This window comes from Sorex fumeus, unplaced genomic scaffold (genome assembly GCF_029834395.1).
Source record: "Sorex fumeus unplaced genomic scaffold, SorFum_2.1 ptg000046l, whole genome shotgun sequence".
Classification (NCBI taxonomy): domain Eukaryota; kingdom Metazoa; phylum Chordata; class Mammalia; order Eulipotyphla; family Soricidae; genus Sorex; species Sorex fumeus.
Genome location: NW_026606103.1, coordinates 7,503,943 through 7,520,518, shown reverse-complemented (window position 1 = coordinate 7,520,518; position 16,576 = coordinate 7,503,943). Strand labels below are relative to the sequence as shown.

The 16,576-nt window shown below is 44.2% G+C and overlaps 1 protein-coding gene across 1 annotated transcript in view; it reads left to right on the top strand.

Moving 5' to 3' along the window:
- DAPK1 (death associated protein kinase 1) overlaps positions 1 to 16,576 on the top strand; it is a 183,920-nt gene that overhangs the window by 151,293 nt on the left and 16,051 nt on the right. Inside the window, exons 18-20 of the mRNA XM_056122456.1 lie at positions 2,294 to 2,371; positions 8,909 to 9,131; positions 16,381 to 16,569. Coding sequence (XP_055978431.1) covers positions 2,294 to 2,371; positions 8,909 to 9,131; positions 16,381 to 16,569 — 490 coding nt within the window. The remainder of the gene's footprint in view (positions 1 to 2,293; positions 2,372 to 8,908; positions 9,132 to 16,380; positions 16,570 to 16,576) is intronic.

The following is a 16,576-nucleotide window of genomic DNA, read 5'->3' as shown; positions in this document are numbered from 1 at the left end:
TTTCCTTTTCTTCCAGTTCTCCCTCTGCTTTTCTCTCCCTCAGCATTTGACTTTTGCATTGGGCTTCAGCTTGTACCTTGTGGCCAGTCCAATAAAGTGAGAGCCCCATTAACCCACTCCCCTGCATTGTGCCGGTAGCCACACACTAGGTTCCTGAACTCTCAGCACTCTCTCTGCCTGCCTCCATCTGGTTAAGGACATCATCATGTTTTTCCCCAAGACCAGGTCAGACTTAGAACTGATCCCTTTACTAAGGCCTCATGAGTCCCATGAAGTTCTGTCCACTACCTATCATTCTTATAAACCCATTCTCCTGTGCCCTCTTATTTTGCAGTATTTGGGGGCTCTTTTGCCTTCGAGGGTGACCTCTGGCCTGACCCAGACCAGTGTCCACCCTCACTTTTAACCTCTCCACCACATCAGTCATACCAACCTGAACTGAATTACATACAGGTCTTGGGGACTCCTGACTCACTCCCACATCACTGAGTGGCACCTGCTTTTCCTTGCTTCTGGCCTATTTCTGCTCCCTCCACTGCTGTACCTAGTAACACAAACCATGCACACACACGTGCACGCACACACACATACACACTCCTGTCATAAGGTACATGCTTCGGACTTCAGAGTGACAGACATTTAATGCCTTATAGCAAGGCGCCCAGGAACTTAGTTAGAAATTTAGCAGCAGGATTCTGGGATATAATCTCCTTTCAACATTCACCTGGAGCCCCAGGAAGCCTTTTTATCCCAGTGTCCTTCAGCAGGTGTAATATACCTCTTTCCCGTCGAATTGGTGTGGACTTTCCTTAGGCATGATTATGTGTAATTCATTATGTTCTCCTGACTGATCTTCATACTTCCACCCACAACTGACCATACCATAGACTGCATGGTTCAGTTCAAGCATAAAATAGATCAATTTCCTAGTTGGTTTGTTTTTTGGGAAGGAAGGAAGGCAGTGCCTCCTTCCCTCAAAGTACCTCCTACACCCCTCCTCTTGTTCTTTCTCCTCCTTGCACCCTCTGATCTGGCCATATGAGCTCTCTTGGTAGTCTTCAAACTCATCTTGCTGGTCAAAGGTTTTTGCCCTTTACTTTTTTTTGCCAGTCTGGCTCCAGTCATTCAACAGGCATGCATTCCCACTGTTTGTATAACAAGAAGGGCTTTCCAAGTGCAGAGGGAGATGCCCGCAGACTCTCGTTCTGCAGTACCCTTCTGCGTTTGGAAGGCAGCCTAAGGCGTTCCTAATTGTAGTGACTTTCCAATGTCTGAAGACATCTAGTGGATATCCAGGGATACTGCTAAACAGCTTACAAGACCAGGCAACCGAGTTGTGTCTTATTTGTGCCCAAGACAACTGCCCGCAAGAGAATAGTGCCAAGGCTGAGCATTGAGGTCTGCTGGTGCCCTCTTACTTGGTTCATACCTTCAGCTGAGGAGCAGGAAGCAGTGCTGCTAAGCAGAGCTATGTGTCTGCAGACTTCCATAACTGTAATATCTTAACTGGTACTTACAAACATTGTGAGATGGACCAAAGTGCTTTTGTTTTCTTCTGTAAATATTCAGTTTTATTCATTTAGAAATGAATAAATTCTACTACTATTTTATTTTTAAATTGTTTTCAATTTCTAAAATGCAGGGCAATAGCCTCCAAGCCTCCGTTTCTTCCTGGGTGGCAAGTGAACAGCCACTGTGCTCCCCCATTCCCCAGGGGCTCTCCAAGGGTTCACGCAAGAAAAGCACTGGGTTAGACATGGGCATTCTGATCAATATTAGTCATCATCTGCCTATTCATGCTGTAGAAAAGGAATCAATCTTTAGTGTGAAACTTCAATCCTATGAAAATGCCCTAATTTCAAAGCAGTCCTGACAGGCTATGGATCCTTAACTCAGTATCAAATTATCTGTAACACTAAGCATTTCCTTAATGTATAATATTGTGAATTCACAATTATGTTATTGTGGATTAACATTCCCACAAAAATAAATATTGTGAAGAAATTCAGAATAATAGCAAGCTTGATGTGAGTGCCTCATGGAACAAATCTTTTTTCTTTTTTTTTAGTTTTCAGTTTTTGATGAACAATGGGAGGACAGTGACAGTGACAGTTTTTTAGGCCTCACCTGGAGGTAAACTCAAGGGTTACTTCTGGCCCAGTCCTCAAGGACCATATGTGGTGCTGGGGATCAGATCAGGGTTGGTTGTTTCTGCCTCAGACGATGGATCTGCTCTAGGAAACACAGGGCTCTCTATTGCAAAAACACAGGCTAATCCATCTTTTTCTAATAGGATGGAAAAACAGCAGAAGATCTTGCTAAATCAGAGCAGCATGAACATATAGCAGGACTCCTTGCAAGACTCCGAAAGGTGAGAAATTTTGCTAGTTGGTATAAAATTGTCTTCGTTTATGTGAAAAAAAAGTCTTTTCCCTTATAAACTATGAAAATAATAAAATGAGGCGTGAGAAACAGAGCTGGTACCAAAAAGCTCGTGCCCTGTCTGTGGTTGGCTCACCAACTCACACAAATGTATAAGCACCCATAAGGGCTCTTTTTGTCGTAGGACTTATGTACAGCCAGATGCTCATTTCAGTATTATGTTCGATGCAATAATAAAAACTGCAAACATGAGATGATCAACAATTCTGTGTAGTAAACTGTCGTGAAGCTATAGAATAAAACTGTGGAATAAGGGGACTATGATGGCTGAAAAGGGTACCATGCAAAGTTGCACTGTATCCAAATTGCCAAACAAAATAACCCATAAACCTACTACAGAAAAAGTGCACCAAATGAGATCTCCTCTATGAAGACACAGAATGAAAACACAGATAAGAGTCTGACTGCATCGTGGCCTTCAGGCAGGGGGAAGAGAGGTAAATTGGCTGAACTGTGGCTAGGAAAGTAGTTGGCTGAAAAATCTACCTGTAACCATATAAATCTCTCCACTCCTAGGCCTCTGTCAGAGGCAGGACCTGACCTGGAAGGATAGCATATCAGCAGCAGAGATACAGCTAGGCACCTTGCGCCAACATTAATTAATCCAAAACACCCCTTTCCAGCACTGCATCTGAGTGCAGATATACCCCGAGTCAGAGAAGTTTGTTCCACAGGATTAAGAAGGCTGATTTTGGTGCCCAAGCTCTTGGACTATGACCATGAGGCCAGGGTGAGGGAGCAAACACTGCTTGGAGTCTGCAGTACTAGTTGATACTGCAAACATAAACCCACTCCCCAAGTGTTGGGTAGAATTGGTGAGTGGGAACCAATTAAGTTGCCACTTAGGCCTGCACAAAACTATACCCTCACATCACAGCAGACACAGTGAAAAAGTGGAGGGATTCACCGAAATTAACAGGTGAAGACAAAAGCTCAGGAAGGCCTGTAGGTACCCACATCTCTACTAGATCTCAAAAGAAGACTTAACAGTAACAGTGATAAGGATGTTCAGTTAATCAGGGAAAACAATAGAACATACTTCCAGCAAAGCTTGAGACAGGGTATGAGATGCTACAATCAGAAGTCAATGAACTGAAGACCATGCTAGGTGAACTAAGAACTTAATTAAATAGACTCAGCAGCAGAGTGATGGAAGCCAAGGTATGAATCAGTAGGCTTTAAGACAAGATTCATGAAATGCTAAGTAAAAAAAAGAAGAAGAAATGAAAGGTGATTTTTGAAAAGTAAAGAAAATAGAGGACAGAAAGATAGTTCAGTGGGTAGGGTACTTAACTTGCAAATGGGTGACCTGGGTTTAAGTCCCAGCACCACATACGGTCCCCAGACCTTCACCACAAGTAAGCCTTGAGCATCACCTGTCAAAGAATTTCAAAATAAATGATATCTGAGTAAGAGGGGTCCTGGAGGGAGAGGGAAGTAAGATATTAATGTAGTAAGGATACTAAAAACATAATAAAGAAAAGGTGATGATACTTAACTCGTATACAATGTTCTGAAGGCCATTTGCTTTGAAATAAGAGGAAAACACACTCAGAAATTCATAGATTATGTGATAATCTCAAGACAGACATACTTAGAGAACACAGCAAAGAAGAGACATTGGAGCCTGAACGCTGCGTAAAAGGGAGATATCTCTGGAAGGCCGGTGAAGGAGAGAGAGACTTCACAGACTCCTGAGCAGTAATCTTGCTTAGTAGTCATTGTGAAGTCTTGCTTAATGTCAGTGACCTGAAGGTACCAATTGAACACAATCTTTTGTTGTCTGTAAGAGACACACCTGAACTTTTATGACAAAAAAATAGGTAAAAACTAAAAAATATTAAGTGCAAATAATAGCTTAAAGAAGATAAGACAGCTATACTTGTTTCAGACAAAGTAGATAAATTGGGCTGGAGCGATAGCACAGCGGTAGGGCGTTCGCCTTACAAGCGGCCAACATGGCCGACCTGAGTTCGATTCCTCCGCCCCTTTCGGAGAGCCCGGCAAGCTACCGAGAGTATTCGATATGCCAGACACAGTAACAACAAAGTCTCCAATGGAGACGTTACTGGGCCCACTCGAGCAAATCGACGATCAATGGGAGGGCCTTTACCTTTACCTTTATACAGGACAGCAATGAACATTAATTTATAATCCAGGGATCGAGGATCTAGATGTCAAGAAGAATTGAGGTACTAGAGAGATTTCTCAGTGGACTGGAGATCATGTTGTGTGTGTGTTGAAGGCCCAGGTTTGATCCCTTACACCACATATAATCCCCTGAGCACTACTAGGTATCCTGAGTACCAAGCTCAGATTTCCCTGAGTGTGACCCCAATATAAATAAAAAAAACAAAACTTGCTACTCGTGAGCATACATATAGTAAATGAAAGATCATTTAAAAAACACTGCTCCTAACATACCTAAGGAAAATTATAAACAGCAACACAATAGTAATGGGAGATTTTAACTTGCCCATCTCATCACTGGATAGATCAACTAGGCAAAAATCCAATCTGAACTTGATCCTCCGTGTCAGATATGATCCCCTGAGCTCAACATAGAAATGAATCCCTGAGATCACAGCCTGTAGTGAACACTGAGCACTGCCTTGTGTGGCCTGACACAAAGAAGAAATGGAAGCGTTGGGCTGATCTACATACAGGGATTACTCAACCCACATAGCCAAGTGTGCTTTCGTCTCCCATGCACACAGGCATTCTCTAGGGTAGACCACATACTCAAAGTAGATGTCCATAGAATGAAGGAAACAAATCAAATCAAGTATCCACTTAGACCATAATGCTCAGATGTGGCCCCAAAACAAAGCAAACAAAAGAAATTAAAATAAGTGCCTGCTTGAGATTTGAAAATACCAATTACTGAAATTTGGGTCTTGAAAATGATTATAATGCACAGTTGCATCCTGAAGAATGCATTGCCGAGAAATCTCTGGCAGATCAGGAGCAGGCAATTCGGTTTGTAAGTTATTTGTTAATATACATGGATCATCTGAGGAGAGAGACTATTTAAATCCATATACAATGTGGGTAAAATGAAAGGTAATTTATATTTTAGGAGTATCTTACACCAGCTTTCTCTTTATTTTGAGGGTGGGTCTATGCATGGTGGTTTGTGTTGCACTTGAGCAGTATTTGAGTACCTAGGTTGCACCCTGCAGCACTCAGGGACCATGTGGTGCTGAGACTGAAGCAGTGTCTTCCCCACACAAGCAAACTTCTTTAGGTCTGTACTGTCCCTAAAGCCCCATGGATGTATCCATTTTCTTTCAGTGTCATTCATCCTTCCATATGTCCCAGTGTTCCTTACCAGACCACTATCGGCATTTTGAGGGGGATGGGCTTCCTGTCCGTGCAGAATTGAAGAATCTCCTCATAAAGGTGTAATACTTCCTCCCTCTTTGAGGATTTGTTGCTTGTCCCCTCAGCAAAGCCCACTTTAGCACACCCGGGAACCACATGGTTCCTTAGCCAAAGCAATTCTTCTTAGACAAAAAGGAGCAGCTCACTTCCTTCTGCCATCTCTGAATCAGTCCTCCTGGACCTTGTTTTTACTATCTGTGGGTATTAGTTTCATATTACACTTTTTTTTATATCCCACAGACGAGTTCCACAAGTGGAAGGGTAGGAATAGGACAGTTAGGATAGAGGAGGGACTAGTAAGAAAATGATAGTTAGAAATAATCACTCTAGACAAGAACATGATAACCTTTCAGTGCCTGTATTGCAAACCATAATGCCCAGAAGGGGAGGGGGGGAGGGGGGGAGAAGAGAATGGGGTGGGGAAGGGAACAGGTGAGGAAGGTGGCCAGAGAGAAACTGGGGACATTGGTGATGGGAAATGTACTCTGCTGAAGGAGCGTATTTTGGAACATTGTATGACTGAAAAACCCAATCATGAACAATCTTGTAACTGATTCAATTTGAAAAAAAAATATATATGTATTCCTAACCAAAAAACTAAAGTGAATGGGGGCTCTTGTTATAAGAGGCAAGGGAGGAGTTGCATTATATTTTACTTTAGTATTCATTTTCACTGTCACTGCAATCCTTTCTTATTTGATTTTAATATACTTTAAATTAAGCAGAGCAGTTGTACGGTAGACAAGCACCTGTCTTCCATGCATCTAGCCAGGGTTCAGTCCCTGGCTCCTCACATGGTCCTCTGAGCACCATCAGGACTGATCCCTGAGCAGGGTAAACCCTGAGCACCAGCGAGTGTGCCCTCCCCCACCCCACAAAAAAGAGATTTAAAAATAATTTTTAAAACTTTAAATTTTTCGGGGGATTTCAAAAGTTGGCCTTTTTCATTTTTGTTTGATTGCCCATCAAATAAAAATTTACATACTCTGATTTTAAAAGTAGTTGATTTGTCTAAACAAAAGACCAGTGAATAATAGTGCCCAGAAATATTTTGGGACAATGTTTGTGAATACATTGCATTTACTCATTACATATTACAGAGTTGCTGCTCCAGTGGAAGGGTGCAGAGAGGGCGACTAGGATAGAAAAGCGACAACTATGACAGTGGCAGTTGGAAATGATCACTGAACAGGAACTGAGTGCTGAAATTAAGTAAAGTGATATACATGATAACCTTTCAGTACCTATGTTGCATACCACAATTCTCGGAAGGAGAGAAAAAAAAGAAGAAAAGTGCCTTCTATGGGGGCAGTCCCGGGAGAGGGGGTGGTAGGAGGAAAGCTGGGTGGTGGGTAATGTGCAGTGGTGAAGGGACAGGTGTTGAAACATTTTATGACCAAAACCAATCATGAACAGCTTTGTAACTGTGAATCTCATGGTGATTCAACTTTAAAAAAATATGAAGAGTTGCTGCCCCATCCTTGCTGTCTAGTTCCACTTAGTCACATACCGTAAAGCCACATGATTTTTCCATGCTCTTTTCTGTCCGTTCAGATTGCTGCTACTGTTCTCCTTTAAATTGGTCAATATGTTGACACCATTGTTGATGAAACATATGAAAACTAAATTCCAGGAGAAAAGGTGCAAGAAGTATAAGAACAGAAACCAAGCATTCACTGAGTGTCTTCGTACTACATATTACCAAGCAACTTAGAAGTTACTCATTTGAAAGTGCCACACTGTTCTAGGCACCCAAGAGTCCAGAGTGTACAGAAGAGTCAGTATTTAATCACTAAACAAAAGCAAAGTCCCAGAGAGAGAGCAAGCCAGTGTTGACAGTCACTCACATTACTAATTTACTCTTGTGTCTCTATGGCTGACTTGGGATCTCTGCAGCCACACCAGAGACCACCCAGCCCTTTATAGAATAGTTGGCTGCCTGTGGCAAGAGTGCACGTGATTGAAATAGGGTAAAATCGGGAATTAGGGAAAGGGATGACAACCACTTTTCACCAGTGGGCCAGAGAGTACCTCTCTGATGATAATATTTCAAATAGTAGCCAAAGGACCAGAAAGAGGTTCCTTTGCCAGTTGAATGAAATCATTGAAGACATCTCTGAGGACTACATCCTAAAGAATTATTTTTCTCTTTTTCTTTTTTTGATTATTTTGCGGGGAGTGGAGGTGCTACGTACACCATTGCCCGGGCTTATCCTGGTTCTGTAATCAATTATCACTCCTAGGGGTGCTGGACAAACTATATAAACTACCTGGAGGGTCAAACCCTGTTCAAAAACAAGTAAGACAAGTGCCTTACCCACTGTACTATCTCTTCGTCCTCAGTTCTAAAGAATTTTGCCTGTGCTTTTCTCTGGATTCCACTGTAATCTGAATATTGTTTATGTGCTTTAAATTAACTTTGTATTCAGTATGAGATATGGCTCTAGCTTCATTGTTTTGCATGTGGCTTTCCTTTTTCCCAACACCATTTGTTGAAGATACTTTCCTTGCTTCACCTTATGAACCCTGATTTTTAGTCATAAATTAGCTTTCCGTGAATCTGAAGTTTTATCTCAGACCTCTCAGTTCCAAGAGTCTTATCTATTATCTAATACCATGCAATTTTGGTTAACGTTTTTCCTCTGAATAGCTTTAGCTATTCATGAGATAATATGGTTCCCTGTAATTTTTAGATCTAAATCTTTTCTAGATTTTAACTCTAGATCTTTGAAAAATGTAATCAGAATCTTGATGGCGTTTGCATTGAATCTATATAATGCTCAGGTAGGAGTTATTTTGACAAAGTTAATTCTTCTAATCTATGAATTATCTGGTATCCTAGCTCTTTCAGTGACAGTTTTTCATGTCTTTTAAATACTTTGAGTGGATGATCTGGGGCAATATTTTAAGTAAAATTTTCTTTTGATCTCTTTCTCTTCTTGTTCATCATTTGCATGTAGAAATGCAACCGATATTTGGTATTGACATTTTTGCCTGCTACCACTGCAAACAGTACAGACTTTTACTATTGGCCCAGTGGCTTCTCTGACATGACTGACAGGATGCTTTTGTCTGTATACAGGACACACACAGAGGACTCTTCATCCAGCAACTACGACCCACACAGAATCTCCAGCCAAGGATTAAACTAAAGCTGTTTGGCCATTCGGGGTCTGGGAAAACCACGCTGGTGGAATCTCTTCGGTGTGGGCTTCTAAGGAGCTTCTTCAGAAGACGCCGGCCAAGACTGTCTTCCACTAACTCCACCAGGTTCCCCCCATCCCCCCTGGCTCCAAAACCAGCAGGTGGGTGTGGTCCCCCTTGGCTCCAGCCTCCTGCCTCTCTCCTGTCAGCGTCTCTAGTGAGTGCTGACTGAGTTGCTCACCCTAAGGTTGACCAGATCCCACTGATGTAGAGACTTCATGGTCCAGCCGGGTCAGTCCACCCTATTCTGACCAGAATTACAGATTGCCATGTGAGGAAGAGACCTTCCTGACATCGAAATCATAGAGCAACAAAACAGATTTCCAGACAGTGCCATCCATGCCTATCAGCACTCTGGGGCACGCTCTGAAAGGCTCCTCCATGGTCTGTGTTTACGGCCCTGGCAGGAAAGCAGCCTTCACTGTCTGCCCTGTTTGATGGATTCTCACCCAGAACTGCAGAACCACCTGCCTTTCCCCTAGAAGAAGCACTGAGCATGTGGAAATTGGGTGGTCTAGAGAGCTGATTCTTTTGGGTCAAACTCTGTGACAAGGTAATTAGAATTTCTGAGGATAAAAGAAATCATAAAGAGTTCCTAGACTGTGTCAGAGACAGAGAGATAAAATATAATATGCATATTATCCATATATACATATGGATACGTATATATGGATAATATTCATTTTTGTATCTAGATCTGTCATTTGGAAGTTGTGTAAGTTTTCATTGGGTATAGAGAGTATGCCCAGAATCACAAGAACTAATCCTAAACCAGGTTAAATGATATACAGATCCCAGGGATGCGGAGATTTTATTTGCTACTCAACCCTTGCCCAAAAGAAATAACATTTCCATTCATCTTTCTTCTAGTTAGTTATCAATATCCGGTGAATCTGGGAGTAGATTCTTTTTTATTTATTTTTATTTTGTGAGGCGGGATTACTCCTGGCTCTGCATTCAGTAACTGGCAGTGCTCTGTGGACCTTAGGGGATTCCAGGAATCAAACTAGGCTGTGTGCAAGGAGATCATATTTTCCACTATTCTGCCTCCGCCACCCTGGGAATAGATTCTAGTAAATACATTGCAAGATGGCTCTTAAGTCTGATGACGCATCTTTGAGAGATTTGAGTCTTGGGCTCTATGACTAAAGTCTCTCTCACTGATAATGCACACAGAACTGGGCAAGCTATACTAGCTATGCAGCAATGCAATAGGGAAGTCATAGAGAAGCTGCTTCTCTTATTCCCTCAAAGCTGCTTTCCTAGAGAAGCCCTCAAATTCCTGTGGAATGATATTAACTGGTCTCTCTCTCTCTGAAAGAATTGAGAAAATGTTCTTTCTTATGTTAGTGCATCTTAATTCTTAGGAGTCTTCCTGGTGCCCAAAGGAGGCAGACTCTTAACCAGAGGGTTTAAAGGGAAGGATTTCTTTTGCTCTAATTTCAGTTCTGTTGTTTGTGGTTATTTGTCTAAAATTATGTCTGGAAATTTGCAAGACTAAAGACATTGGAAAGATCTGAGAGTGGGCCAGAAAGATCCCAAAAGGGGTTCAGCTGGTGATGTTGCTGCCATCAGGGAGAGAAATGAGAAGACACGGGAAGGTTTACCTGTGCATAAAAATCTTAACTGACCTTACTGAGAGATCAGTAAGATTTTGAAAGGTGTCATAAACCCATCTCTGAGTTAAGTAATCGTTGGCTCATGATGTTTCTGGGGCTGACACCCAACAACCAGGACAACTGCTATTTTCCATGTAGTATGACATGGGAGAGAGATTGTGCGAGAAACACCGAGAGAGAAAGCCACAGAAAGACACCTGTCTTCAGAAACTCTTGAACTCATTCACCAACATGGCTTGGCACGAGTCTCAGGCAACCACAAGCGAATGTCTGAGCTCGCAAACCAGTGCAGAGAAGCGATAAAGGAAGATCTCAGAGAGAAGAGCAGCAGTGCTGGCCGATGGAGCAGAAGCCGGGAAAAGTATTCGCAACGCCCACCTGTCCTTCACCAACTACAGGACCAAGATGACTGCCCTCTAACGTCCTGATGGATCTATCACATCTTCTAGAAGGGCAATGGAGAAGATTATCCATGACTTCTACCGGATCTCTTCGATAGCCACATCCAACTGCCCATATACCAAATTCCACAGGATGGATATGTCGTTCCCAACATTCTCCCTTATGAACTCCAACACACCATTTTGTTGGTAAAGAAGCTAACAGCACCTGGGCCAGACAAGGTCAGACCTGAACACCTGAAGAATCTGCTGTCAGTACTCATCAATACACTTTCCTCGGCTCTTCACACACTACCTGTCTGAATGCAAGGTTTCGTCCCAATGGAAAACCAGCAGGACTATTCTACTGTACAAAAAGGGAGACATCCACGACATTGGCAACTATCACCCAAACTGCCTGTTGTCTGTCGTCTACAAGCTGTTCACTCACGTCATCCTGAATAGGATTGGCAGAACACGAGATGAAGGACAACCATGCAAGTAAGCTGGGTTCCAAAAAGGATTCAGCACAATTGACCATATCCACACGGTAACCAAGCTCATTGAGGCTTCTTGGGAGTTCAAAATGCTGTTCTGTCTGAAGTTCTTCGATTTAAAGAAGGCCTTTGATTCTGTTGAGACTGAAGCAGTCATCGAAGTGCATCTTAGTGAAAGCCCTAGCCAAACAGGGCTTTCAAACTCAATACATCAGGATCCTCTGTGAGCTGCATTACAGATTCACCACCAGGATCTCACCATTCTACAGGGAAGTAATCATCAATGTCAAGAGAGGGTTTTGGCAGGACGATTTCACCATTTCACCAAAACTCTCAAGTTCCACTCTTGAGAATGTCACGTGACAACTGGAATGGGAGTGAAGATAGATGGTCGGCAACTACACCACCGCCACTTTGCTGATGACGTCGTTCTAATAACACCAAACATTAGCCAAACAGCACAAATGCTGGCCAACTTCTACTGTGAATGTGGAAATTTCGGACTGCAGCTGGATCTCACAAAGACAATGTTTATGAAAAAACTGGCTAGTTCCTGGTGTTCCATTTGCTCTCAACAGAATGAACATCTCCAAATGCAACAATTATGTGTACCTAGGTCGAGAACTCAACATGGCAAACGACCTGGCACCTCAGCTGCACAGGAGGAAGAGAGCAGTGTGGAACGCCTTCTAGAGCGTCAAAGAAATAGCTAAGAGGATGAAAAACCTCCAGCTCTGGGCATATCTCTTCGACTCCACCGTTCTCCCTGCACTAACATATGCCTCAGAGACCTGGGCCCCACAAAAACAGAATGAGAATGCTATTTGGGTCACCCAAAGAGGAATTGAAAGAGCTATTCTTGAAGTATCATGCCTCACTCAAGTGAGAGAAGGAATCCAGAGTTCTGACCTCCACTGATGATCGAGAATCAGGAACGCTGTCTCGTTTGCCAAGGCATCGAAAATCAGATGGACTTGACATGCAATGCGATTTGAAGATGACCGCTGGACTAGAGCTGATATTCCATGTGATGTCAAAAGAATGCCTGACCGCACACCTGCGAGATGGTCAGACTTCTTCATCAAAACTCTGAATGAACAGTTTGAGGCTCTTCGTGTTCCTGGAGCGAGCAGATGCCATTGGTTTACACTAGCTTGCAACAGGGACAAATGCAGATGATACTGGCGCCCAGTTGAGCAAATCGATGAGTAACAGGATATCAAGTGATCAAGTGATGACTTGGGAAAGGGCGAGAACAAATGAAGTTAGCTGCCAACTTTTGGAAACTAGAGATTTCATCTGGGAAGTTAGCTCTTTCTCTTTTTTGGGAAAACTTGGAATCTTTAACTAAAGATGGGAATAGAGAGAGGAGGGGAGGCTTCCTCAAATAGAGGTTCTTCACTGCCCCAATTCAACCCACAAAGACCCTGATTCAAGACCACTGGAGAGAGCTAAGTAAGTGAAATCCCCCAGCCCAAGGAATGAAATGCTGCCATGATAAAAATGATATTGCATTAGAGTCCAAGTAGTCCCTGTCTAGTTAGAAGTCACATTCAGTGTTGGATCTGTCTTATGAAAACCAGGGCTTTGCGGGAGTGGAAAAGGCTCATCTGCTGCTCCAAGGGGTGAATAAAGTTTCAATTCACTCAGCACTCAGGAATCGAGATTCAGCTGCAGTTAAGCTGGGCCCACTGCTGTCTAGCAAGGTGTCCTGCCCAGTGCAAGGCAAGTCCCTCTGAACAGAGAGCTGGAGGCTACAGTAGACATTACCACTCTCATCCTGGCCCCCTCAGAACCCTACCAAGAGGGAAGCAGAGCACAAGTATGAGGTATCAGGGTGACCTGTGGTGGAGACTAGTCTGAAGGAGTCATGTGAGTGGCCAGATCCTAGAAACTGAAGTTTGGGGGAGCAGGGTCCCTTCCTGGGAAAGGCTACCTCTGGCAGGCCTCTGGAAGGATATTTGGCCTGACTCTGCTGTTTCCTAGGCCAGAGCTCCAGTGACAACTGCTCGAAGAATCAGGCCTTACCCTGACCTGGAGACAATGTGTCAGACAGCAGGAAAGTAGACTGCCCTCTCTCCCACAAACACTGGAGACACTGGCCAAGCTACCACCTAGGAGAGCAGGTGGCCTGGACGGGGCCAGCATGGCGGCTTGCTCTGTGGGCTGCTGAGTGCAGTCAGTGGAGTCGCGCTTCCCTGGTAGAGGAGATGGAGATGGAGATGGGGAGAACGTGGAGCATCCAAGAGCAACCACAAGGTCTTTTGTGAAGTTAGATTATACCCTTATATGGCCATAGCTCAGGGGTCTGTACATTCCTCCTGGAACAAGCAGATAGTGGAGGCCTGAGTGGAAACTTTACTATCTTCATTATCCTTGGCCCAGTCCGAGGCTGTCCTGTCCTAACAATCCCCCATTTTGTTCTCTCCTTTTCTTTTCTCTCCTCTCCTCCTCTTTTCTTCCCATGATCCCGTCCTCAGTCTCCTCTCCTCACTCTCCAACTGATGTCAGTGGACCTCACAGGTGGCTTGCGTGAGTTGGGGAGGAGAGAAAGGTGTTCACTTTCTCCCAATCTGCCTTTGCCACCTGGGATCCGCTGGGATGACCAGGACTGGTAAAGTCTTCAATGAACCCATATCCAGGCATGAACCCAAGCCCCACCAGCCCCACCAGGTGGCTATGAGGCCACACCTGAAGTATGTTTGGTCTGCCAGGCTCGGGATTTTTCTCAGGGAACCACAGACTTAGATTGGAGCGAGAATTTGCTCTGCAGGAAAGGAGAAGCCCGTCCAAGGGTTTGGGGGTTCTTTTCTCACCCTGCAAAAAAGAATTTCAGGAGTAGAAAAGCAGTGAAATAGATTTTATTTGGAGGGGTTTTGAAGGTGAGGGAAGAGAGAGAGAGAGAGAGAGAGAGAGAGAGAGAGAGAGAGAGAGAGAGAGAGAGATTTATAGGCTCAAGGGAGAAAGCAGGTTTCTCCAAGGGCGGAGAGAGCCCCTAGGGGAGATTCAGGCACCACATGTGATGGGCACGTGGGCGCTCAAGCAGCACACAGCAGGAACCGTATGCACGCCCTCCCTTTGTTCAAGGTAGCTTTTATAAGGTTTTTCCAAACAACCCCATATGGGGATTTCTAGCTAGGTAAAAGTCTGTTGCTAAGGTTGTTGCTAGGTGTGTAGAATTGGGTGAGACCTATGAAATCCTTTTCTTGACTTTTGGTCCTGTCGGATCTTCTCCCGGAATATGGGTCCAGCCTTCTCTGGTCTGGGATAGCTGAGGGCTGATCGGATTAAAGGAATGAGTTGAGGGTTCTCCAGTAATTTCCTTCAGGCTCTTTTGGAGGGGTCCAGTCTCCTCAGGGTCTGTTGCTGGTAAAGGTCTTACCAGGTCTTGATATCTATATCCACAAGGTAGGTAAAACAGAGGACTAGGGGATTTATTTCTTCCAGAAATTTCATTGCCATGATGTGTGCGCGTAATTGACTAAGATACATTAATTTGAAATAAGAATTAATATCCATATCATAAATGCGTGGGCTGGAGCGATAGCACAGCGGGTAGGGCATTTGCCTTACACGTGGCCATTCTGGGTTCGATTCCTCCGCCCCTCTCAGAGAGCCCGGCAAGCTACCGAGAGTATCTCACCCGCACAGCAGAGCCTGGCAAGCTCCCTGTGGTGTATTCGATATGCAAAAAAAAAAACAAAAAACAAAAAACAAACCTGGTGCCCTCTCAAGCAAATCGATGAACAACGAGAGGACAGTGAAAACAGTGCTATCATAAATGCAAAACCAGTATTGCTGTTGTAAGCAAAAGTAAACAGTGTAATTACCAGCAGACTGGGAGTTTGACCCCTCTCCTCTGTATTCAAAGGGAAGACTCCCAAGTGCTGGAGAGACACTGGACTCAATACTGCAAAGCCAAAGTTGACACTAGTGTTGTTGAAAGGTCTTCCAGGGAATTTTTAATAGAAAGACATTCTCAGTTTGTGATCCGGCATTACTTAATGTCATCGCTTTCTTGTGTCTGACATCCTTCCGCTGATAGAAGCAGTTTCCTGAACCAGATGGTACCAGTGATCTGCATCATCTGGGGCCAGTGGGACATGAGGGAGACTCCACGATAGGCTGTTCACTGTGACCTGGAAGAGGGGTGAAGTCTAGAGCTGAGCAACAGGGAAGAGCCATGAAATCCCCTGGGACAGAAAGGACCAAAAGAAGAAAAATTATTTTCCTTAGAAAATTGGAGTGTCTCAAATCAGACAGCAATCATATTCAGGATGCAGCAAGGAGATTTAAGAAACACCGGGCCATAGACAAAGGACCAAACATGATGGCCTCTCAGTATCTGTATTACAAACCCTAATGCCCCAAAACAGAGAATAAGAAGGAAAGTGCCTGCCATAGAGGCAGTGAGGGGTGGAGTAAGAGTGGTGGGAGGGAAAATGGGGGTATGGTGGTGGGAAATGTACACTGGTGGAGGGATGGGTTTTGGAACATTGTATGATTGAAACTCAGTCATGAAAGCTTTGTAATCTCATGGTGATTCAAAAAAAAAAAAAAGCAACCGCTGTGCCTTTCTCTCCTCCAAGCTCTGCAGTACCTCAGCTGGTTTGCCCCAACCAACCAAATGCAGGGAACAAGCCTGGGAGACAGGCTCTCCTGTGGGCTGCTCATCAGCAGGGAAGGGAGAGGGAGTGGTACGTCCATTCCCCAGGACCCTGAAATATTGTGGCACAATAGACACAGTGCGACCCAGTGCTCCAGTGCAGTGGTGGGGGTTGGGCACTGTGCCAGGAAGGAGACTGAGGAGTGCCCCCTGCCCTGTGTGGCCTGACCGACCCCTCTCTTCCACAGTCTCGGTGAGCATCAACAACCTCTGTCCAGGCTGTGAGAACGTGAGTGTCAGGAGCCGCAGCATGATGTTCGAGCCGGGTCTCACCAAAGGGATGCTGGAGGTGTTCGTGGCCCCATCCCACCACCTGCACTGCTCCACTGATGACCAGTCCACTAAGGCCATCGATGTCCAGAATGCCTATTTGAATGGTATGAC